Genomic DNA, 25,451 nt, shown 5'->3' on the forward strand with positions numbered 1-25,451 from the left:
GCTGCACTCACCCTTGTGTCCTGCCTGCAGCATCGCCACAGAGGCTTTGAGTCTATTCCCACCACCTGTCCCCAAAGACTCTTTATTCTTAACCTTGGGATCCAGCGGGCCCTGCCCAGTGATAGAGCCCCTCCCCTGCCCAGGACAGCCATACCTTGTCTGTGTCATGGACCCTACTTTCTGCACATGTCTGCCCATTCGAGTCACCACCTGGCCCAGAATTGGCTGTCCTTTCCCTGGGAAAGGGGGTGGTCCTTGGTCAGTGTGTCCCTGTGGGTTCTAACATTCCACCAGGCTGAAGGCTACTGGCCTGAATCACGGCACTGCTGCTCAGCACAGTGACACACAGGCCACTGCGGAACATAGTTCTTGAGACATCCATTGGCCTCAGCCAGACTTTGCAGGTGGGCTGAAGACGGGAGGGCTGGTGTTGCTGTGATCACAAGACTTCACCTTGGAGGTTGGCAGCCTGACCTGGCAGAGAGTGTGCAGACCACTCTTCAGACAGGCAGGTGGTCAGCACTGGGGCGCATAGGTGCTGGTTTGGTTCATCCACCCAGTGTTGCCCAGAGACCAGAGGCACCAAGTGTACCCTCCATTAGATGACTGGCTTCCCAGGCTTCTGTCCCATCAGGCACCCAGGGAAAGGTGGACAAGCTGCAGCACATCTCAGCTCTCATTTTGGCCCAGCACTCTCCAAAGAAGTAAACTTCAATCAGCTTAGACCATCCCCTCCCAAAACTGACCCAGGAGGAAACTTCACCTGAACTGGGATCTGATTGGTATATCTCTAGTCCCAGCACCAAACCAGGGGGTCCTGGGACCCCTTCGGTGACATGGTCAGCACTTATGGAGGGCAGGATGCTAGGCATCTTCTCCTGTTTTCACCAGGGCACATGGTCTAGTTTTGTGGGGAGCAGAGCCATTTCTTTTTCCAGTTACAGGAGGAGTCTTGTGGGTTTCATTGCTGATTTATTCCAGGGATACCTTAGGGTTTAAGATGCCCAGAGCTCAAAGTCAGCCTGTGGGCACCAGCAGGGCCTTGTCTGCAGCAGACACCTCTTCTGATTGGTTGGTGCATGTTCTATTTGGTCTGAAGTGTGTTCTGATTGGTTGTGAACCTGTTCTGGTTGGTTGATGTCTGTTCTGATTGGCTGGTGTCTTTGCTTTACAATCTGGGACAAATGTAGATGTGATTGCATCACCAGTGGCCCCTCCTGACCCCTGACCTGTTGGTCCAGCCCCGAAGTGAGCACCGTTGATGATTCTAGTGTGCTGGGTGATGGTGAACGTGTTATGTGGCACCGGGAGGTCTTGGCCGGGGTTGATGTGGGCAGTGGCTGTGTTGTGGGTGTCCTTATGGTCACCTGTGTCTGTTGCTGTAACTTACGTCACAGAGGTTCCTGCAAGAATGAAGAGTTGATAATCTCAACAGCTCACAGTCAGCAAAACCTAAAATTAAGTGTGTTCCCTTTGTAGTCTCCTCACACTGCAGACGATAAAACTGCATCAAGTGATGTAAGTTCTCATTCAAATAATTCACCAAGAATTATAATAATTTCCACATGATTTGTTTATTTTTTTCAGAAATCTTTAGGGCATCCTTTGACTTGCCTGTCACTGTAGGAACCTGTCCCCCATTAACATGATATTTCAGGGGCTGAAACACTCTCAGATGCAAAAGGGGCGGGTGATGCTCTGTATCCTGTCTTCCCACCTGTCCCACTGCTCCTAGGCCCCTTCTGTCCGTCTTTCTCTCCTCCCATTGTCAGGGGGCATCCTGTCTGGAAACTGGCCCCACAGGAGCTGGGTCCAGGGAAAGCCCATCCCGTAAGAACCAGCTTTCTGAGTTTCTCTCACGTCCTAGGAGCCGGGGAGTCAGAGCAGCATTTCTTCCAACCGCGGCAGAATCCCTGCAGGTTCTGCTCCAGGGTTCATGGGAGGGCCTACAGGGCAGAGTCTGGGGCTGAAGACAAGTCTACCCTCTTGTGCTCTGCCCCATCTGTGGAGGGCACGTTGCTGTTCTGAGTTCTTGGCCGACTGTCTTGGTGATAGACCCCTCATCTGCTCAGGTACGGTCCACAAGCTGGCAGTGTACTTACCAGGGTGCAGGTGAGCAGAGCAGAAGCAGGTGGGGCTGTGAGAGCTGTGGGGGCCGCTGGGCCCCATCCAGGGTAGTCACAGCCTCAGTGGAGGTGCTGGGAAACCAGCAGGTGGAGCTGGATGGCCTTGCAGGCCTGATGGGTGTCCTGGGGACAGGACAGAGGCCTTGCTGAATACAGCATGTGGCAGAGTGCACACTTCTCTGAGCCTCCTCTTCAAAACAAGGACTGTGGCTGCCAGCAGCTGGCAGTGGGTGGGGCAGTGACCTGAGATGGTATGAGAAGCTGAAATGCCTTTTTGTGGGCTAGCTTTGGGAGTTGCACACATCATTTCCACAACACAGGTCATCCCGGTTCTACAAGGGCGGGGACCACACAGGGAGTAGGTCACAGGAGATGGATTTTGCACCATCTTGGAGGCTGGCACCCTGCTAGGAATGAGGTTTTTGGCTGGAGGGCAGGAAAGGGAGCAGACCTTGAAATGCTCAGCCTTCCAGGGGGGTTCCAGGTCAGGTCTGGTGGGAAATGGAGGTGAGAATCTCCCCTACCATGTCTTTCAGTGGAAATAACTTTGCCTATATTGTCCCCAACTCTGTCCCTCCCATGGCCCATGTGCAAAGCCACAGAATATTGAAAGCTTTATGCTGCTTCTCTTCCCGTAGGGAGACGTTAAAACCACAGACACACATTCATTTAAAAAAGCATGAAAGAAAATGGAAAATAATAATGGGTTTTATTATTGAAATCCACATAGTTGATGTAGAGACTTTACAAGCCTGGGACGTGGGTCAGGTGGTCGTGGGGTTTGGGTGCCCCCCTGGTGGCCACACTCCTTTTGGCATCTTCTGGCAACGGGTTGGGATTCAGCCTTCCTGAGCCCGTCTCGGCAGGAGCAGGACTGGGCTAAGCCTAGGACTCCTCAGAAGCGGGGTTGGTGTGTGTGGGGGGGAGTCGTGAGGGAGAGGATGTGATGGGTCCTCAGGGGCATGTCTCCTTGAACAGCGCTGCTCCCGTCTGCATTCAAATGCAGTTCTGGGTCTCAGAGAAGCGTGACCCCTGGGCGGTCAGCGCCCTCACTGGCCCAGTGGCAGGTATGGCATGCTCACCTCTACTCGCTGGTCCACGGGAGCCCTGTGCTCCTGGGGCCTTGGGGACGTGGTGCGGATCTGCTCTACTTAGAGTGTGCCCCGTTGTCCCTTCAGACTTCACTTACTTGTTTTTCCTACAGAACTATTTATTTAAATTGGAGTCTAGTCAGTTTACAATGCTGTGTCAGTGTCTGGTGTACAGCACAGTGCTTCCGTCCTACAGGTACATTGTATCTTCCTTTTCAAATTCTTTTTCATTATAAGTTATAGACTTTGCTTATAAAACGTAACTTTAAAGATAAAATGGTTGAGAATTTCAAGGTGGCACCATGTTGCACTGAAGCACAGGCCCGGGTCCAGGGCAAGTGCGTACAGGAGTGCTGTGTGGTGGGCTTTGTGGACGCTCTGTGCAGGTGGGGCAGAAAGGGGTTCAGAGATTCACGGCTCCCTTGGTTCCTGCAGACGCTGTCTCCAGAGTCTGTTCTCAGCCAGGCTGCCTGCCTGTGTTGAGGGGGTTCTGAGGCTGCTGGGGCTCCGTGGGAGGGCGGTTCACCCCTCCCTTAGTGTCCCTGACCTCACACCTCCTTCTCAGGGCTGCAAGTCTGCAGAGGAGAAAGCAGTGGGGTCTGCCCAGCGTCATGATTTGGCTCCCAGGTCTCTACCCTGTCTCTGTCTTTCCTCGTCCAGCTCTGAACACCTGGAAGACGTGGGCATTGATAGTCATGCAGGGATAGAACAAAGTGCAGGTCTTGCATTCTCAGCCAGTCTCTGTGCCAGATTCTGCCCATGCTGATCCAACTTTTAACATCAAACCAAAAGCTAGAGCTCCCATCCCATTTTATAGATTAAAAGAGAAAAAAAAAAAGAGGCACCGAGAAGTTGAGCATCTTGCCCTAGGTCACACAGCTGGTGAGGGCAGAGATGAGAATCGACCCACTGTGGTCTGATCTGGAGTCCACATGCTGTATGCCGTGAGGTGCTGACCTAGAGGGGACAGCGATGAGAGAGTGAGGGAGACCAGATGCCCCAGATTGAGCCAGGCACACACTCATGCACACATGTGCTTGCATACATGCCCACATGCACACGGCTTTCACCTTTGAGGCTGCAGGAGTCGGAGGAAACCAGAGAGGAACCAGGAGAGGCCAAGGGAGGGTGGGGTCTATTAGGAGAAGAGGCCACACTTCCCAAGAGACCAAGGAGTTCCCCAACCTGATGAGTCTGTCTCGAATCCTAGATTACTCTCCCTGGACACAGGAATCAATTGTCCGGTACCCTAATCAGATTGACTTCAGACTTACACCTTTCCAGGGGTTCAGTTCCTGTGGAGACTGGGCTGAGAGTATGAGTTCTCTGTGGCCCTCCTGGACCCCACCGTTTTCAGTGATAAGAAGGGGAATGAGGTACATAGTCTGGGCTTCAGATTTGTGTGGAGACAAAATTTATTAGAACTGGAGACCAAAATACTGTGAAACGTATTGTTATGAACATCTCCAGAACACTTAAGAAGCCCTCCCCTGTTTATCTACCTCATCTCTTGTCACGAAAGTAGAGGATCTATTTAATCAGTAATTTCTGTCCTGAGTGTTAGGGGTCATAGACTTCCTTTGACACCCAGTCAGAGCTGAGGTATGGAGTATGTATGTGTTAATTAATCCTCCTGTGGCTAAGATGTGGTTTATTGGTAATGACTCACTCACCCTCTTTGCAAACATAGGGCTTCTCCCCTGTGTGTGTCCTCTGGTGTTTGGTGAGATGTGACTTCTGTGTAAAGCCTCGTCCACACTCCCTGCAAACATAGGGCTTCTCCCCTGTGTGTGTCCTCTGGTGTGTGGTGAGAGCTGACTTCTGTGTAAAGCCTCGTCCACACTCCCTGCAAACATAGGGCTTCTCCCCTGTGTGTGTCCTCTGGTGTGTGGTGAGATGTGACTTCCGTGTAAAGCCTCGTCCACACTCCCTGCAAACATAGGGCTTCTCCCCTGTGTGTGTCCTCTGGTGTTTGGTGAGATGTGACTTCTGTGTAAAGCCTCGTCCACACTCCCTGCAAACATAGGGCTTCTCCCCTGTGTGTGTCCTCTGGTGTATGGTGAGATGTGACTTCCGTGTAAAGCCTCGTCCACACTCCCTGCAAACATAGGGCTTCTCCCCTGTGTGTGTCCTCTGGTGTATGGTGAGATTTGACTTCCGTGTAAAGCCTCGTCCACACTCCCTGCAAACATAGGGCTTCTCCCCTGTGTGTGTCCTCTGGTGTGTGGTGAGATGTGATGTATCCTTGCAGCCTTGCCCATACTCTCCATAGTTGACTTCTACAGTTCTTGACACTCCTGCCCACGTGAATAATTTGCCTGTGTCTTTTGGATTCACTTTCTGGCCTGTGCTGGGCTCTTCCTCTATCATTCTGTCATGTACCCTGGAGTTCCCCATTTGTCCTTTGTGTGAGTAGGAAAAGGCCCCTGAAATCCTCCTCAGTCTTATCCTTTTCAGAAAAGGTTTGGACCTTTCCTTGGCCTCTTGACCTTCAGGTTTGTCATTCCAGCTGTGTTGGTCAGAATGCTGCTGCTGCTCATTTTGATTGCCTGGGCAGGGATCTTCTGGCTCCAGGTGTCTTCCTGCAGCTGTTCTTGGGAGGATCTGAGAGGGGTGGTTGTGTTTCACATGTTGGCTGAGGAATTTCTGACTGGAGAAGGCCAGAGAGCAGGAGGGACATAGATAGATCTTTGGTTCTGCTGAAAGAGGATGCTTTTGGTCAGTCAGGTGTTTTGTCTCCTGGTGAGGCCTGCCCCACTAATCCTAGCGCATTGACAGCAAACGGTGTCACCCACCAAGTGTTTCTTTAAATCCTGTTTGTCCGTTTACTGTTTTTTCAATTTCACTTCTTAAAATTTTTATATTTATTCTTGTATTATCTATTTTTATTTTGGTAGTGGGGGAGGGGGAGGTAATTAGGTTTATTTATTTTTAGAGGAGCTACTGGGGATTGAACCCAGGACCTTGTGCATGCTAAGCATGCGCTCTGCCACTGAGCTCTGCCCTCCACCCCCACCCATTCCATTTTTATTCACTACATCTTCAGAAATCCAGAAAGCCCGTATTAAGGGCCTTTTCTACATCCAGACTAGGGATCTTCAAGGAGCATCAGAGGCAGCTTCACTCCTTATAGAGATGGAGCTGCAGTGACCTTTCTCCATGTGTAAGTGTCTTTAAAGCTGTATCACATGTGACACAGTGTCCACAGGTATTTTATTCTATTGAGAAGCAGCAACACTCTCGGTGACTTAGGTGGAGTCATCCTGAGTGAACCCCTGTGAGCAGAAAGGGATCTATTAAGCTGGGGGAATTCAGCCTGGAGATCTACACATGTGGGGGGGCAGGACAGCGCCGTGGTTAAACAGCCTGTGAGGAAAGCTGAATTTGAGTCTCCTAATTCACAGAGACATATTTAGCTGAGCACCCCATGTGCCTGGATCTCTCTGAGGAAGAGGAGGCACTCAGATTAGACAGGACAGAGTCACCCAGGTCCCACAGACGGGAGGACTCTGGCTGCTGCTGCCCAGTTAGGTCATGAAGTGCTTCTCTCTGTTTTCCATAAACATAAAAGTATGTCCTTCCTCAGGCCTCACAGCAAGTATTCATATTTGATTTATTTCATTCAGTATTAGTCCATTTAAAAGACCAGAGGAAGTCCGGTGTAAGCCTGACCCTAACCCACCAGCCTGACTCCCACCCATCCTGAGCCGTGTGCTGCCCTCTCTCACCTGACGGGGAACTGATCTCTGAAGGGATTCCCCATTGCATCTCTTTCCAAAAATTAACCAAAGCATTATCTTAGGACACAGATCATGCCACTTCTAGCTGAAACCCACACGACTGTTCCATCTCACTCAGGAGAACCCAGTGCCTAAGCCTGGTAGGCACAAAGGCTTTTGTGTGTCTACTCAGCCTCCTTCCTTCCCTCTGGGTGTCCTTCTGTGACCACCTGAATGGTCTGTCTCCTTTCTGCCCTGAGGCTGGTGCATGGCTGCTCCCTCTGCCTGGAGTCCTTGCCCACAGATGTCATCTCTGGAGAGAGCCCTTCCCGAGCACCCTCTGCCACCCCCGCCTCCCCTCACACTGATCCTGAGGCACTTTTCCTGGACAGGTTTTCCTCAGAGCACTAACCCATGTCTGGCGCTATACAGACATACTCCCCTCCCCTCCACTGCCCAAGAACAGTGGTTCTGACTGCCCTGTTCAATCTCTGTTTCCAGTGCCTGGAGCCGTGTCTGGCACAGAGTATGAGCTCACATGGCAACTGAGTAAAATAATGAGTGAATGCAAATCAATGGACACGTGTCACTTAGAAATACAGAGGAAGTGAAGAAACAGCTAAGGGTGAGAGAGCTGTTCGTGCTCGAAAACTTGTTCTTGGCTCTGAGTCTTTCCACACTATGTGATGTTATATATTTCTTGCATGAAATGTTAAAAAAAATTAGAAGAAAAAAATTAAATATAAATATTTCCCCTAAGAGTCAAAGACATATAAGATAAGTCAATTTCTGAAGCATCTTAATTGAAATTTTCCCTTCTTCAGACTGGATTTTACTCTACTTAGGAGCTGGACCATGAAAGTCCCCAAGGAGAGCGTTCCTTCTCTTCCTGCTCGGGGAGTGGTGGTGCCCACCTTGCCCTGTGGCGTGCTCTCTCTTCCACTGGCTGCCCCACTTGATGCCCAGCTCCTGGCCGTACTCGTCCCCATACCAGACCAGCAGCTCACAGCCTGGCCTAACCACTCGGCAGGTCCGGTAGAAGATCTGTCTGTGATACTGAAAGGCCACCAGGTTCTGCTCCTCGTCATCCCGGGCACAGTTCACATACCTGGTTTGAGGCAGGAAAGAGTGTAAGTTCCCCCACCCGTCAGATCCATGCCCGGCTCCTTGCCTTCCTTCTCTGATGCAGCCACTCCCACCATTCCTTCCCGGAACCTGCTGTTCACACCTAAGTCTCCTTCCCTGTCCTGTGAACTCCCATCTCCACACCCTGCTGACACCCCATCATGGCTGGAGTGCTTTTCTCTCCTAACGTAATCGTCTGCTTTTCGAAGCTCAATTCCAGGCTTATCTCCACCTTGAGTGTCCTTTAGCTTCTCTAAACTCTGACTTAAGTTCTGCTTTCACACCAGAGAACCTGGTGCTTGCTCATGAACTCTGCTTCTAGATGAGCACATACCCCTCATTGTTCGGCCCAAGCCAGTCGTCTTTTGAGAGGCCTTTTTCTCCAGTCTCCTCACACTTTATGTAAGGTACCATTCCCTTGTCTTCCCCAGGGTCCTGTAGAAACTGGGAGATCTCTTCGACTCAGCACAGTTACACAGAACAATAATAGTTTATTCACAGTCTGCATCCCCTGACAGAATGAGAGGACTTCAGAAAGAGGGGCCGGGTCAGGTCCACACTGCAGACCATTCCTTCGCAGGCTGCAGAACTCAGTTCTAATTAGAGTGAGTCTGGGAAGACTTGCTGCCCTCACAGATTAAAAGTCCCTCGTCTCAGGTTGTCCTGACACTGTGTAGTTCCCGAAAAACAGGAAAATTATAGGTAAATACTCCTAAAATCAGTTGTTTAATGTCTGTCTGCAGTATCTGTTTAAGTAATGAACTCCGTTGTCTAAACTGAAACGTAGTAAGTGCTTAATACATGTCAGGTAAATTAAAGTGTCCTTGGTAAATATAGACTCTTCAGGTTTTTTTTTAAGTACTCAAATTTTTTCTAGCATAGAGACTTATATTTTGAGGACATATACTATATTTTTATCTTCTTTTTTTTTCTAATGTTTCTTTAAATGAAAGAGTATTGTATGGAGAAAAAAGAGAGACAGACGACGTAAAAACCGTTGAGGGAGGTGTGATGAGAAGGAAAGGGATGTGGGCTTGAGAGACATGAATGTCCTCCCTGGAACCTGGAAACACACTGGACTTACCTCATCCAGTTGGCCCAAGATTTATCCTTTCCATCCACATACTCATAGCAGTTTCTCCCTTTGGTGATCTGAGTTTCAGAAAAAGACATTAAAGGCTTTATTTTATTTAATTTATTTTTTGCTGGGGAGTATTATTTCACTCTGCTGTCATCAGTGCTCTTCAGCCTGCATGGATTCAACTACCAGCCATGGCCACACGATAAGCTCCTTAATCAACACCTAATGTCCGAGTCTGTCTGTCCACTCGGGCAGGGCCCCAAGGGGAGGAGCCACTTCTTTGTGTTTGTACCCCTGTGTTCCCACCTGCCCTCTGATCTTTAAATGGAAGTTCCATGTTCATGCAAAATCCAGTGTACAAGCTGACCAGGCCATCCCCATCCACATCCTAGCATGCAGGAGGTGAGGTCCCACCAAGGCACAGAAGGGATGTGGAAACCAGAGTGCAGGGGAAGAAGTGCATGTTTCTCACCAGCCAGGAGTATCCACTGTTGGCTGCCTCTTCATCTTCTGTAATCTGACCCTCATAGGGGCCAAAGTGCAGACCCAACGGCAGATCAGATGCTTCGTTCCATACTCCAAGCCCAGCCTCCGGGATGCCCGATGGTCTGATTCTTAATCCAGGGGGCAGAGTGAGGGCTGAGCGGTTAGGATGCCCCCTTTCCACTGCACTGTCCTTAACAAATGTAGGGGGCCCGTGAGCAGCACAGCTGTCAATGAAGAAGTTCTGGCACTTCTCACAATCTGGAGGCGAGAGCAACAGGGATTAGGGAAGGTATAGTGTATGTTGCTGGTGAAGTGTTTCACAAAGACCCAGGGCACTCACATCATTTAGCCTCAATCCTGTACTCCAGCTCACTAGAGGAAGGGAATGACTTGGGGACCAAATGATGAAATGAGATTATTGTACAAGACATAGCAGCCTTCTTTGTGAGCAGGTCAGCAGGGTCACTCACAGAGGTAGTCATCGTCCTGGGGCTCGCTGACCTCCTGGTATGCGTGGCCCTTTCTTTCTCGCAGGCTGTACATCTTCACTTGACTCTCCTTCCTTCTGAGCTCTAAATTGGAGAAGCATAGGTTAGTGAGGTTGGTGGGGTCTGGAGTGTTAGCCCCTGTTTTACCAGAAAATGTGAAATCTCCTCCCGTTAAATTATCACCTGTCCTTCTACATGCTTTGATTTTTCCTCCTTTAACTGTTGGTTCAGAAAGACTCAGACTCCACACTGACTCCAGGTGCTTAATTCAATTCTAGCTTCCAGCCATTCCCATTATTAGGTTTAACTTCCAAACCCTTCTACTTAGAAAATGGTTCATTCACATATTTATTCATTCAGAAAATATTTATTGAGGGCACATTCCATGTTAGGCATTGAGTGAAGGCCCTGGCATACAACACTAGAAAGTGTGGTCCCTATGATTATGTATGGATTTATTGAACAACTGGTATGTCTCAATACTATTGTATTTAATTTAATGCTTTCAAAAAATATATGAGTTATGTATCCTTATGTTCACTTCACCAATTAGCAATCAGGAGCTCAGAACATTTATAAGATTTTCCCAAAGCCCCAGTGCTAAATCAGGTTAGTCCAATTTAAACTCAGGCCTAGCCAGAGTCCACCCCACATACCTAGGCCACATTTATTAACCTTTCTAGAGGACTTAGAGGGACTGAAGTCCCTAAGTTACCTTCTCTTACCCAGTTTTTGTCTGGAGTGCCGCCCAGAGGTGCTTGCTTCTCCGAGAGGGGGAAATGGTTTCTGGGCTTGCCCGGAGCCACTTGTCTTCAGCGGTTTTGCTGTTCCCGACAACTCCTTCAAACTAGATTGATTACTTAATGGCCCCCTTGGCATTCCCTTCAATGTGAGCGTCACACAGTAAAAGACAAATGCATTTCTTTAGTTCTTTAGGGCTTAAGATGTATTTTCTTTCTTTTTTGGGGGGGCGGTGGGGGAGGTAATTAGGTTTATTTACTTTTTAAAATGGAGGTACTGGGGTTTGAGCCCAGGACCTTGTGAATGCTAAGCATGTGCTCCATCACTGAGCTGTGCCAACCCCCGACATTATTTTCCCTTGCATGACTTTAGTTAATACTTCAACAACCCTTGGAAATACCTGGGGGGTCTGAACACCAGAGAGTAAATAAAGGACTTTCCCTTCAAATTTCTCTATAAAAGTAAGAGCAAGGGAGGGAGAAGACTTGGGAAGACCAGCTGGAGAGTCAGCAAGGTCTGTGAAAGAAGCAGGTAAGAGCTTATAGAGGAAAAGAGGGGATCTTCTGTTAATTAGTGAATATTTGATAGAAGAGGAAACATAGCAAAGCATAGAGGGCACAAAACACCTCTGGAAAATAGGTAACAGAGCAGTGAGATTGGGACAAGAACAAAGACATGGTTGGAAGGAACATATCTAGACAATAAAGAAAATGATGCTAAAAGTAGCGCATTGCCTTATCCTAGAGAGAATATTTGGAAATAGACTAGCTGGTCCCCAACAATTCTGCTGGAATAAGGCTGTACTACTAAGTTAGTTCTCTTCAGTTTCCTGATCTGTAAATTGCTATATATGATTCTTAATGTTTTAGTGAACATGAAACTTAATAATTCACCAAATTTCTTTGTAAGCTATTTAGTACAGTGTGAGTGTGAAATTATAGTCCTGCTATCAGCTTATCCCCTCAGCTGTCTCCATATTTGAAATCTAGCTCACAGATACTATTTTCTTCAGCATTTCTTGGTCCTCTTACAACTAGCTGAACGTTTAAATATGGAATCACTCATTCAGAAAACATTCAGGGGGCCCTTGGGGCCTTAAGCTGGGCCTGGGACTTCTGAGAAGAAACAGATATGGACCAGGCTCTCGAAGACTGGAATGCACAGGCAGGCTAAACAAAGGATTCCAAACATGAGAGTCCTAGCTAGAGCTCAGGGGAAGGAGCTGTTAACTTCCTCCTCCAAGAATGAGCACTTGAAGTCAATTCCAGACGGATGAGTTTTTGCTGGAAAGCGTGCGACCTGTGTGCAGTCCTTAAGTTGTTTTCTTAGCTATTGTTTCTCAGTTATCAAATCTGAAGCTCCTCAGGGCTGAGAGGTGCTTCCCCTTATTAGAGTAGGAGGCCCAGGGTGGGGATCCTGTCTCCTTCTTCATCTCGGACCATTCACTGTTCAAACTGCCCACATATCTAAAAGCCTCCCTCAGTCAGGTAGTCTTAGCTTGGCAGAAAAGTACTGAGGTGTTGGTGTCATCAGTCAGGTGAATGAGGGACAGATGTATAAACAAGACAATGTTGACTTTATAAAACTATGGAAGTATTAATACGCTTGTAAGTGGCTTGGAGAAGGAGCTCTGGATTAGATTGCACTACCAACGAGTCTGTGATCTCAGGCATAAATCAATTTTTAAAAAATTTCAGTTTCTTGATCTATAAAAGGTGATAGTTACAGTACCTTCCTATGGGTACTGTAGGGTTGTTGTAAGGGTTAAGTGAGTTTATTCATATGAAGAACTTAAAGTCTGAAATGTTGTTAAAATAAATAATGTGAAAAAACCCTACTATTGTTGCTATTCTTATTAACTATTGAAATGATGATGTTATCAGACATTGTGTTAAAGGGAGAAGGAAAGGAAGGCAGCAATTCCTAGAATATTCTGTGCATCCTCCTCTTCTTACCTGTGATTGGCTGTGTGAGGAAGATTTTCCTGTCAACAGGATTCAGGATATACTCACCTTCTTGTGTCTACTGTGCTCCGCTCTGAAGGCCACCCAAGAAGTTTTAACTAAAAGGTGATGAGAAATCAGTGTTTTGGTTGGTAAATGGTTCCAAACTCTGGGCATTCTCTTTAGAGACACAGAATTCTAAACTAGAGAGTGACAAGTACAAGGATTATTGGTGATTGGAAAATGATTTCTGTCTCATCAAGGCCTGTGCTTCCAGTGGGAGCACCAAATAATTTTCTTAAAATTAGAGGGAAAAATAGACAAAACCTTGTTCCTGCTTCATCCTATGTTTATAAAGTATCTATTACATTTATTTTTTAAAAAATAAGATTTCTAGCCTTTCATGACAAAAATACTCAACAAACTAGAAATAGAGGGAAGTTACCTCACTATAATAAAGGTCATTTATGAAAATTCCACTTCTAACATCATATTCAACAGTGAAAAACTGAAAGCTTTTTTTCTCCTAAGATCAAGAAAAAAAGGCAAGGATTCCCACTGTCACCACTTCTAGTCAACAGAGTACTAGAAGCCCTAGCCAGAGCATTAGATAAGAAAAGGAAACAAAAGGCATCCAGTCTGGAAAGGAAGGAAGTAAAATTATGTCTGTTCACAGATGACATGATTTATGTGCAGAAAATCTTAAAAGATCCTGTTAGAACTAATAAAGGAATTTAGCAAAGTTGCAGGATTGAAAATCAACACTCAGAAATCAGTTACATTTCTATGTACTAACAATGAACATTCCAAAAAGGAAATTAAGAAAACCATCCTATTTATAATAGCATCAAAAAGAATGAAATAATTAGGAGTAACTTAAGGAGATGAAGACACTGAAAACTACAAAATATTGCTGAAAGAAATTAAAGAAGATCCAAGTAAATAGAAAGACATCCCGTGTTTATAGATTGAGAGACTTAACATTGTTTAAGATATCCATAGTACCAAAAGCAATCCAAAGATTCAATGCAATCCCTGTTAGAATCCCAATGGAATCTTTTGCAGATTTAGAAAAAGCCATCCTACAGTTAATATGGAATCTCAGAGGACCCCAAATAGCCAAAACAATCTTGAGACAGAAGAGCAAAGATGAAGGACTCACACTTTCTGGTATCAAAACATATTATAAGGCTGCAGTAACCAAGAGTATAGTATCAGCATAAAGACAGACATATAAACCAGTGGCAGAGAATAGAGAGCCAGAAATAAACAGGAGTAAACTGTTGGGTATATGGTCCAATGACCTTCATCAAGGGTTCCAAGACTACACAATGGGGAAAGGATAATCCCTTAGGCAAATGGGGAAACAGAATATCCACATGCAAAAGAATGAAGATCTTATCTTACATTATATACAAAAATCATCTCAAAATGGACTAAAGACCTAAATGTCAGACCTGAAATGATAAAGCTTTTAGACAAAACGAGGGGGGAAGCTTCATGACATTGGAATGGGCAATGATTTCTTAGATATGACACCAAAAGTGCAAGTAACAAAAGCAAAAATAGACAAATGGGACAACATTAAATTTAAAACTTCTCTGCATCAAAGGACACAATGAACAGAGCAAAAAGGCACCCTACAGAATTGTGGGAAATATTTGTAAACACATATCTGATAAAGGGTTAATATCCAGAATATATAAAGAACCCCTGCAACTCAATAGTAAACACCAAGTAACCCGACTGAAAATTGAGTGCTATAGACTGAGTTATGTCCCTCCAAAATTCCTGTGTTGAAACTCTAACCCTCAATGTGAGGTATTTGGAGATGAGGCCTTTGGAGGGTGGTTAGGGTTAGATAAGGTCACTAGAGTAGGGCTTTCATGATGGGATTAGTGCTCTTAAAAGAAGTGGCTCTCTGTCTCCAAGAGTGTGCCTATGCAAAGAATAGGTCATGTAAAACATACAGCAATATGGAGGCTGCCTATAAGCCAGGAAGAGATATTGATCATGATGACACCCAGATATCAAACTTCCATCCTCCAGAATTGTGAGAAAACAAATTTCTGTGGTTTAAGCTGCTCAGTCTATGGTATTTTGTTATGGCAGCCTGACCTGACTAATACAATGGGAAAAGGGCTTGAATAGACATTCCTCCACAGAAGATATACAAATGGCCAACAAAAATATGAAAAGATGTTCAATATTAGTAGTCAACAGGGAACTACAAATTAAAACCACAGTGAGAAATTATCTCATACCTGTTAGGATGGCCACTATGAAGAAAAGAAAGACAATAATAAGTGTTGGTAAAGACGTGGAGAAACTGGAACCCTTACACACCTTACACACTGTTTTGGGGAGTGTAAAATATTGCAGCCTTTATGAAACACAGTATGGAGTTTCCTCAAAAAAATTAGAACTAGAACTGTTATGTGATTAAACATATATATGGGTATATATCCATTAAAAGTTGAAAACAGGATCTTAAATAAATATGTGAACATCCATGGTTATTGCAGCATTATTCACAATAGCCAAGATGTGGAAGAAACCTAAATGTTTATTGGTAGATAAACAGATAAAGAAAATGTGGTATATTTTAAAGAAAAGAAAAGAAAAGAAAAAAGAAAAGAAAATGTGGTATATACATACAATAGAATATTATTCAGCCTTAAAAAATAATGAAATTCTGTCATATGCTACATCATGGATTGACCTTGAGGACATTATGCTAAGTGAAAGGGATCAATCACAAAAAGACAAATACTGTGTGATTCCATTTATATCTACATTAATAAAGTTCATGGAAACAGAAAATAGGCTAGTGGTTGCCAATGGCTATGGGGAGGAAGAAAAAGAGAGTTGTTGCTCAGTGGGTATAGAGTTTCAGTCATGCAAGATGAAATATTCTAGAGATTTGTTGTACAAAAATGTGCATATAGTTAGTAATGTGCTGTATAGTCAGAAATTGTTAAGAGGGTAAATAAAGATGTGTAGACGTATAGTAAACTGTGGGGTAAATATTCCCTATGAAGACTTTCTTGTCATGGCAAAACTTTTGCAGATAACCCCATGTTGAGTTTTCATATCTCTTAAACACTAATTTTAAGACCCTAAGGGAACAGAAATCTGTAGGTGGGCAATCATAAACCTAATCTGAACTGCTTTATCCAGTCTAGACAGATTAACCTGCCTAAATTCTCCTGTCTGAGCAGCAGAAGAGGAAGTGAGCTTCTCACTTCTATTTTATAGTAATTGCACTTCATTCTATTTACCTGATGCTGTCTCTGGTCAGTGAAATGTGGGAAAGATCAGGGAGACTAAATAGTTCTCTCACCATCTCCCAGAGTCAAGAAAAGAATCAGATTCAGCTTGGGGTAAGAAGATCATGTGGTGTGATTAAGTATATATAAATAATGTATCTTTATATAATATGTTAATCATTTCCTCTTCTAAGAGATTTAATTCAATAACTGAACCATTATGAGATTAGTATTAGAAAACTCTTTGGTAGATTTATAGTCTAATTAAGGTTTCTTTAGTTTCCCTTTTACTAATCAACAATGTTTAGCAAAAATAAATTTAGAAAATGATAAATTTTAAACATATAGAAAACTATGGAGAATTATACTGGAAAATCTATACATTCACCACCGTTCAGTCTTATGTCAACATTCTGCCACAACTGCTTTAGATCTTTTAATTTCTATTTCAAAATTCAAAAACAAAAATAAAAACAAACAAAAAACTAACCAAGACACAGTGTAGCCACCTGCCAGCAATTACTTCTCTGGTGATAATTTTGGTACTTCTTATTCACATTCAGATTTTTATACATTTACTACTTTTTAATGTATCTATAAATAATATATATATAGATTTTTTTCCAACAAAAGTTCTCACATAGTCATTACTGAGCAAAGCACTAGTGCTGAAACACTGACACAAAAAGAAAAATCATTTTTTCCAACAAAATACATCCAGCTGTCCAGATAGTAGTGATGTTTTCAGAGTGATATGTAAGATGCAAGTGACCATGACACAGCATAAATGTATGTGTCTCCTCATGTGTGGCTCCTTAAAACCCAGCTTGGTTCTTTTCCAATGTCCTCTCTTGGAGTTCTGCCTGATTTTATTACCAGTGTTCATTCGAATCAATTGGGGGATGGGAAAATTATGCTTTTGTTTCTTGGCTAGGAATCACTAGATCCTAAAAGTCTTGTGAGATGACATGGTGAGGAGCAGAGTAAACCGCACATAGGCCAGGTGGAGAAGAGGAGACTTACTATTTTACATATCTTAAAACTTTATATGGATAGCATCTTACTGTATAATATTCTGTTTTGCTTTTTGCTTGTTTGCTGAATGATTATGTTCTCTTTACTAATATCTGAAATGCAACTGAGACCTAAACCCAGGCTGGTTTCAGGAAGACATCTCTAAACCCTTCTGGCCCCTCACCTTGCTGCCTTGGTGTCCATTCTTCATCAGAATCCTCAGTGTCATCCACCTGGGGTTTGATGGCCTTCCTGCGGTGACACATGAAAGCTGGCCGAGGGGCTCTGAGACCTAGGAAGAAGCTAAATTTTTGTCCTAAAATGGAAGAGCTGGAAGAAGGAACAAAGCACAGAGGCAATGGAAAATGCCACAAAGTCAGCGCAACTTAGTAGGATGGGCTGGGAGAGTCTAGAACAAGTCAAGAGGTGAGTTCCACACAGCCAGTGCCAGCCCTACCCTGCTACAAAAGAACAAAAATGTCCTTCACATTAGTCTCCACACAGAAGGGAACTGTTGGGTGAGGAACCTGCCTAAGAGAGAGCCAAGCTAATATTGAGACTGAAGACCTGTTTCATGTTTCCCAGGCTCATCTGCACCCAGCATTTCCTGTTACCTATAGTAATCAGGGCTTCATAGTTCCTTTTCACATTCCTGTATCGGATTTTTTCCCATTCTCCCATCTCAGTCCATTCTTCCTTGGAGAAGTATATGGAAATGTCTTTGAAAGTATCTTTGCCCTAGAGAAAATAATAGATTTCATCAATGACTTACTAATACAAGTCACAACTTAGAGTCGTAACAGCCTTCTCCTCCGCCTTGTGTGCAGGCTGTAGCCTGAGGCCTCTGGGTGGGGGGGAAGGTCTCTGTGAGACAAGGATGGAGTCTTTCCCTCCTGATTGTGTCCTGCTTAACTGAGCGAACACTGAGCCTGTTCCTAACCCTCCCCAGACACAGAGCAGTCGACGATGATATGTCTTGTTTCCCCCTCCCCCAGATATCTCAGACAGGACCAGACACCCTGTGTATGTTCACAGAGAAGGTCACCCGCTAGTGCAGGCCAGGAGTCTGCGGTCCTCCAGGGACCAGCTCCTTGTCACCAGGCCCCGCTCCCTATCCTTCCCGTAGACCCGGCTTGGAGCCCAGCTTGGCCTCCTCCACCTCTCACCGTGGGCTTCCACTCTCTTTCCCCAGCATCTCCCTCGGTGCTCTCCTCCGAGGACCTGTCTGGGCTCATGGCGCTGGGACCACCTCAAGGCCAAGGTGCCTGTGGAAGGAGAAGGTGCTGAGAGGGGGCGACAGCCCAGAGCCACGTATGTCTTCTTTCAGGTGGGGTGTCCAAAACAGGAAGGTGTGGGGACCCAGCGAGGCTGAGAGGATGTGGGGACGTCGTGGTGGGATAACTGACGGGATGGAAGGACCTTCGCGGGCCGTGACGGCCAGCCTACTGTGAAGTAGATTTTGTTTCTTCAGTTCCCCTGAACTCGGCCCACCTGAGGAAAGGCAGCGGGAAGGACGCGTCTGTGGGTGTTCCAGGGAGTCCTGAGGTGCGAGTCAGAGGAGTCCTGAGGAGACCTGGAAGCCCCTGACTGCTGGGACCGCGGTCAGGCTGACGATCAGGGCTCTGTTCCAGCGAGGGAAGAGGAATATTTCTCAGAGGGATCTCCCCCTGGGGACTCTGGAAAAACCTGGGCGTAGCACAGGCTCTGTCTCAGCCTGAGGAGATTGGGGTCAGTCAGGCTGAGGGAACGGGGTTCCTCAGATGGAGGGGATTCGAGATCCCTCAGGACAAGCCTCGGCGTCTTCGCGGCCGAACAGATTTGGAATGCTCGGGCTGAGAGGATCTAGGAACTTTGCGGCTGAGGAGATCTGGCGTCTCCCGTGAAGGGGCGCTAGGTTCTCCGACACTGAAGTTGGTTGGGGTCTTTGACGATGAAGATGAAGGGGTTAAGGTTCCCAGGCTGAGGGTGTTTAGGTCTCTGAGGTGAGGGGAATTTGGTCTCTCCGTGGGTGCCTCGGGCTGAGGGGAACAGGGTTGCTCAAGGTATTCGGGGCTCTAAGCATTAGGGGATTTGGTGTTTCTCCGGGTGAAGGGACTTGGAGTCTCTGAAGCTGAGGAGACGTGAGGTCTCTCTAGGTCTGGGTCCGAGTCCCCCAAGGCTGACGGGATTCGGAGCCTTTCGGGGTGACGGGATCTGGGGCCTCCCGGCCTGGGATTTGAAGGTCTCGGGCTGAGGGTTTATAAGGGTTTCGCACGGCGTGTTCCGGTCAGCCTCCCCGGCTCCCCTCTCGCGCTGAACGCGCTGCCCACCCTGGCCCCGCGCGCCCTCAGAACCGGAGCGCCCCCGTCCTCCCGAGCTGAGGAGAAGCCAAGGGCGAGGAGAAGGCTTGTAAAGCCCTGTCAGGCACCAGCCACCAATCGGCGCTGAGGCCGAATTGGCCCCGCCAATGGGCGGCCGCAAGGGTGCGGAACGCAGAGAAGGTCCCGCCCCACCCCTCGGGGATTGGCTGCTCTGGGTCCTGCGCGTGTCCGTCAAGAAGCCTCCAGCGCGCAGGCGCAATTTGGCGGCTTTCATTGATTTTTCTCCACCCGAGACTCCGCGACCTAGTTTAATGATGACCTGGAGCGTGTTTAGAGTGCACGTGGCAGTCCTGCGCCCTACAAAGATTCTTTGCTTGCTAGACTGTAGCAGTGCTCCGGCCCTTTCTCTTAGACACGTATGTGCTCCTCCTTTCAAAGTCCAGTTTTAGCAAGAATCTCATGTGATGAATATTGCATTATTCAGGGGAAAACTATGTAATTCACCAAATTCTCGTGAAACTGTGTATTCACAAAATAAACAGCATATGATTCAAAGATTTAAACACAAGTGGAATAGTTATATTAGAGGGGAAGGTATAGCTCAGTGGTAAAGCGGTGCTTAGCATGCACGAGGTCCAGGGTTCAATCCCCACTACCTCCGTCAAAATAAATAAACCTAATTACCTCCCCCTCTCCAACAAACAAAAAACACAAAAAAGCAAAAAGCCTAGTGGGGGTGGTTCTAGCATATTTTAATACAGAATAATTTCTAATCAGTGTTTTATTAGAGGAAAGTAACATGCAGAAAAAAATCATGTTATTAAAAAAAAAAAAACACCCAACCAAAGACATACATGTATGGTTACACATGCTGAAAGGCATCAGGTACTGGTATCACGACCTCAGTGTCTCGGGAAGATCAGGGGGGACTGGCTTTTTGCGTCGTTTGGAATATGATATTTGTTTTCATTCTTTTTTCCCTTTACTTAAAAATTATACTTACAAATGTTTTCTGTAAATAATTTGAAATACTCACTAAAAATGAATGAAAGTTATTAGGTTTTACATATATATCTTAAAATAACAGAACAAACATTCTGTACAAACTTACTATTTACTGTGGCTCATTTCCATATCTAAACAAAACCTTGACCACCCACAATGTGGGGATCAAAGTGTTCAATTTTCAATCAAAGCTCTATTCCAGAATTTAAACTGTCTTAGTCCAAAATACCAAACTGTGTTGCACAGGTACTGTTTCTGTGTACAGACACCTGCTCCCCAGCAGTGTTATCAGATTATATATTTCTCAGAAATGGGAAAGCTTAAAGAGAGGCATCCTGTTTAACGGAAAAGTATTTAAGAGAAGATTGAAGCTTCAGCCACCATTTTCAAGGTTATTAGATGTACATCCTTGGAAAAATCACTTAATTTCTCCAAACTTGACCTGATAAACAACAATAACAAAAACCTCCAGTAAACTTGCTTGAACAAAGTGATGGAAACCTCAACTTGAAGTGTTAGAAACATCTTATTTTACTTGAGCCTTATACATTGCTCTACATTAATTATAGTTTGGTTAACATATTTGTTCATTGAAATAACAATGTTCTCAAATACTGTTACCGACCCCTGAGTCAGTTCCCACCAGCCAATAGTACGAGACTGAGTTCAGTTCAGAAGCCAAGGAAAACTTTATTCTTCCATCAAAGAATGGAGAGGTGCGAGCAGGCACTAGAGCAGAGGCCGTGGGCAGGCTGCTTTACAGGGATCTGGTCAGTGGGGCAGGGACAGTTCTCGCGGGGCTAGAGTAGCTGGTGAGGCTCAGGTCCTGGACTGCCGAGTGCATGCAGCATCTCTGCTCACGCCTCGTGAGCTCAGGTGTCTGTCCTGCACTAGGAACTTTGGTCTGAAGGGCCAGGTGCGAGGTCTCTGCTTGCGGAATTGTAGGAGAAAATGAAACTAGACTCAGCACAAAGGAAAAAAGGTTAGACTTTATTTTCTGACACAGATTCCATTTTTATTTCCCAGGAATTGTTAACGGGCTTTGTGGGGGACAAATCCCTCTTCTGCTGCTCATCCTTGAAGGGCACTGAGGGCATGGGTCTGACCTCTGTAACTGCCCCTGCTGACTTGGGCGGCCTCATAACCCCGGGTAGAGGAGCAGCACTTCTCCCCAGCTGCCTCTGGATGGGTTTGATTGCACCAGGCCTCAGCCCCAACTACTCCTTTTCCCAAGCAAACACCATTTGTAGTTTTATAGATTCTAATGGTCTTAAGGGTCCAGGGAAGGTTAAAAACAGAGTGACGTAAGGATGGGCCTGTTTTACCAGGCTCCAAATGTGTTCCGCCAAGTTTGGCTGCTAGGTTTCTGCCAGCCAAGATGCTTTTTGAACAGTAGCCTGTGGTTTCACTTACATTAATGAAAAAACAGCATGATGTATCAGACTTCACCGCGGTCAGCTCACAGGTAATCCAGGGTGGTGCAGTCATTCAGGACCATGCCGGCCAGTGAGTCGATGGACTTTTGAAGTAGCTTGGAGCTGAGGCCCAGCTCACTGGCTGCCATTCCTGCTGTGACTGTTAGATTTTTTTTATGGTGACAGCGTTATACATGGTTCCCCCGTGAAGCGCACTAGCACTGCATGAGTGTAATGATTCCTGCAGTTAGTATTTTGCCCTTTTGGGACACACTTCTGTTATTTTTCGGAAGAGAAGCTCCAGGTCATTAGAGAGGGTCACGTGTACAGTCACAGGGGCCATCTCTCTGGAGGCTGGGGCTGCCTCACTCAAGTGTGAGGTACCAACCGGATGATCCTGCAACTGCAGGGCAAGGTGGGTGGTTAGGCTTACCAAGTGGGGTCCCTTGTGGGCTGCTGGCTTTCCTGGTGTTCAGCTGCACCCCGTCTCCTGGCTTAGCACGGTCGCTCCCACCTAGAGGACATATCTTCGTTGCCCATTTCTAGTGGTCCCAGTTTTTGAGCTAGTACCCTAATGGTGCTTTCCTTCTCCCAGGAATGTAAGGGTCAAAGGATTTAGCTAAATTTGTAAGGTCCAGGGCAGGGGCCTGAAGTAATGGCTTTCTCAGTTCTTGGAAGGCCCTTTCTGAATTCTAGGGTTACCCCCCTTTCCTTTTTTTCTTTTTAACATTTTTTATTGATTTATAATCATTTTACAATGTTGTGTCAACTTCCAGTGTTCAGCACAATTTTTCAGTCATTCACGGACATATACACACTCATTGTCACATTTTTTCTCTGTGGTTTATCATAACATTTTGTGTATATTTCCCTGTGCTATACAGTGTAATCTTGTTTATCTATTCTACAATTTTGAAATCCCAGTCTATCCCTTCCCACCCTCTACCCCCCGGTAACCACAAGTCTGTATTCTCTGTCCATGAGTCTATTTCTGTCCTGTATTTATGTTTTGTTTTTGTTTTTGTTTTTTAGATTCCACATATGAGCGATCTCATATAGTATTTTTCTTTCTCTTTCTGGCTTACTTCGCTTAGAATGACATTCTCCAGGAGCATCCATGTTGCTGCAAATGGCGTTATGTTGTCAGTTTTTATGGCTGAGTAGTATTCCATTGTATAAATATACCACCTCTTCTTTATCCAGTCACCTGTTGATGGACATTTAGGCTGTTTCCATGTTTTGGCTATTGTAAATAGTGCTGCTATGAACATTGGGGTGCAGGTGTCATCCTGAAGTAGATTTCCTTCTGGATACAAGCCCAGGAGTGGGATTCCTGGGTCATATGGTAAGTCTATTCCTAGTCTTTTGAGGAATCTCCACACTGTTTTCCACAGTGGCTGCACCAAACTGCATTCCCACCAGCAGTGTAGGAGGGTTCCCCTTTCTCCACAGCCTCTCCAGCATTTGTCATTTTTGGATTTTTGAATGATGACCATTCTGACTGGTGTGAGGTGATATCTCATTGTAGTTTTGATTTGCATTTCTCTGATAATTAGTGATATTGAACATTTTTTCATGTGCTTTTTGGTCATTTGTATGTCTTCCTTGGAGAATTGCTTGTTTAGGTCTTCTGCCCATTTTTGGATTGGGTTGTTTATTTTTTTCTTATTGAGTCGTATGAGCTGCTTATATATTTTGGAGATCAAGCCTTTGTCGGTTTCACTTGCAAAAATTTTCTCCCATTCCATAGGTTTTCTTCTTGTTTTATTTCTGGTTTCCTTTGCTCTGCAGAAGCTTGTAAGTTTCATTAGGTCCCATTTGTTTATTCTTGCTTTTATTTCTTCTAGGAGAAAATTTTTGAACTGTATGTCAGATAATGTTTTGCCTATGTTTTCCTCTAGGAGGTTTATTGTATCTTGTCTTATGTTTAAGTCTTTAATCCATTTTGAGTTGATTTTTGTATATGGTGTAAGGGTGTGTTCTAGCTTCATTGTTTTACATGCTGCTGTCCAGTTTTCCCAACACCATTTGCTGAAGAGACTGTCTTTATTCCAGTGTATATTCTTGCCTCCTTTGTCGAAGATTAGTTGACCAAAGGTTTGCGGGTTCATTTCTGGGCTCTCTATTCTGTTCCATTGGTCCATATGTCTGTTTTGGTACCAATACCATGCTGTCTTGATGACTGTAGCTCTATAGTATTGTCTGAAGTCTGGGAGAGTTATTCCTCCAGCCTCTTTCTTTCTCTTCAGTAATGCTTTAGCAATTCTAGGTCTTTGATGGTTCCATATAAATTTTATTATGATTTGTTCTAGTTCTGTGAAATATGTCCTGGGTAATTGGATAGGGATTGCATTAAATCTGTAGATTGCCTTGGGCAGTGTGACCATTTTAACAATATTGATTCTTCCAATCCAAGAGCATGGAATATCTTTCCATTTTTTAAAGTCTTCTTTAATTTCCTTCATCAATGGTTTATAGTTTTCTGTGTATAATTCTTTCACCTCCTTGGTTAGATTTATTCCCAGATATTTTATTACTTTGGGTGCTATTTTAAAGGGGATTGTTTCTTTACTTTCCTTTTCTGTTGATTTATCGTTAGTGTAAAGAAATGCAACTGATTTTTGTACGTTGATTTTGTAACCTGCTACCTTGCTGAATTCGTCAATCAGCTCTAGTAGCTTTTGTGTGGACCTTTTAGGGTTTTCTAAATATAGTAACATGTCATCGGCATATAATGACACTTTTACCTCTTCTTTTCCAATTTGGATCCCTTTGATTTCTTTCTCTTGCCTGATTGCTGTGGCTAGGACTTCCAGGACTATGTTGAATAGGAGTGGTGATAGTGGGCATCCTTGTCTTGTCCCAGATTTTAGTGGGAAGCTTTTGAGTTTTTCACCGTTGAGAACTACGCTGGGTGTAGGTTTGTCATATATAGCTTTTATTATGTTGAGATATGTTCCCTCTATACCCACTTTGGCGAGAGTTTTTATCATAAATGGGTGTTGAATTTTATCAAATGCTTTTTCTGCATCGATTGAGATGATCATGTGGTTTTTGTCCTTTCTCTTGTTGATGTGATGTATTACATTGATTGATTTGCGTATGTTGAACCAGCCTTGTGTCCCTGGGATGAACCCCACTTGGTCATGATGTATAATCTTTTTTTTATGTCTTGTTGGATTCTATTTGCTAAAATTTTGGTGAGGATTTTGGCGTCTATGTTCATCAGTGATATTGGCCTATAATTCTCTTTTTTTGTAGTGTCTTTGCCTGGTTTTGGTATCAGGGTGATGGTGGCTTCATAGAATGAGTTTGGGAGTATTCCCTCCTTTTCAATCGTCTGGAAGAGTTTGAGAAGGACTGGTATGAGTTCTTCTTTGTATGTTTGGTAGAATTCCCCGGTGAAGCCATCCGGTCCTGTACTTTTATTTGTAGGAAGGTTTTTAATTGCTATTTCTGTTTCCTTTCTAGTGATCGGATTGTTCAAGTGTTCAGTTTCTTCTTGATTCAGTTTTGGTGGACAGTATGTTTCCAGAAACTTGTCCATCTCCTCTAGGTTATCCAGTTTGGTTCCATATAGTTTTTCATAATATTCTCGTATGATATTCTGTATTTCTATTTTGTTTGTTGTAATTTCTCAATTTTCCT

General features: G+C 44.9%; 2 protein-coding genes across 3 annotated transcripts; both read right to left on the reverse strand.

Annotated features, from left to right (window-relative positions):
* Window positions 1–4,599: 4,599 nt before the first annotated feature.
* On the reverse strand, window positions 4,600–19,725 carry PRDM7 (PR/SET domain 7). 2 transcript variants are annotated; one of them, XM_072946888.1, is made up of 11 exons: window positions 18,575–19,725; window positions 18,250–18,348; window positions 17,698–17,821; window positions 17,268–17,375; window positions 12,870–12,919; window positions 10,842–10,998; window positions 10,099–10,200; window positions 9,615–9,886; window positions 9,146–9,213; window positions 7,851–8,044; window positions 4,600–5,913 (listed from the first exon to the last, which is right to left on the reverse strand). In XM_072946888.1, the coding sequence occupies exons 2-11, from the start codon at window positions 18,316–18,318 to the stop codon at window positions 4,883–4,885; spliced, it is 2,175 nt and encodes a 724-aa protein (XP_072802989.1). In that variant the 5' UTR covers window positions 18,319–18,348; window positions 18,575–19,725; the 3' UTR covers window positions 4,600–4,882. The 2 variants fall into 2 exon arrangements, with proteins under 2 accessions (XP_072802989.1, XP_072802988.1); XM_072946887.1 differs by having other exon boundaries at window positions 4,600–5,916.
* On the reverse strand, window positions 15,628–17,039 carry LOC102528452 (large ribosomal subunit protein eL39-like). Its single transcript, XM_072946904.1, is given in 2 exon segments — window positions 15,628–15,644; window positions 16,892–17,039. Coding segments are annotated over 2 exon segments (165 nt in total).
* Window positions 19,726–25,451: the final 5,726 nt, after the last annotated feature.

The sequence above is a fragment of the Vicugna pacos genome, chromosome 21, assembly GCF_048564905.1.
Source record: "Vicugna pacos chromosome 21, VicPac4, whole genome shotgun sequence".
NCBI lineage: Eukaryota > Metazoa > Chordata > Mammalia > Artiodactyla > Camelidae > Vicugna > Vicugna pacos.

Excerpts from the sequence above, each read along its gene's own strand:
- PRDM7 (XM_072946887.1), bottom strand. The coding sequence starts at position 18,318 with ATGAGCCCAGACAGGTCCTCGGAGGAGAGCACCGAGGGAGATGCTGGG. Across the intron at positions 10,999-12,869 it reads AGCACAGTAGACACAAGAAG|GGAATGCCAAGGGGGCCATT; the intron begins GTGAGTATATCC and ends CTCACATTGAAG. Across the intron at positions 10,201-10,841 it reads GCACTCCAGACAAAAACTGG|AGCTCAGAAGGAAGGAGAGT; the intron begins GTAAGAGAAGGT and ends TCTCCAATTTAG.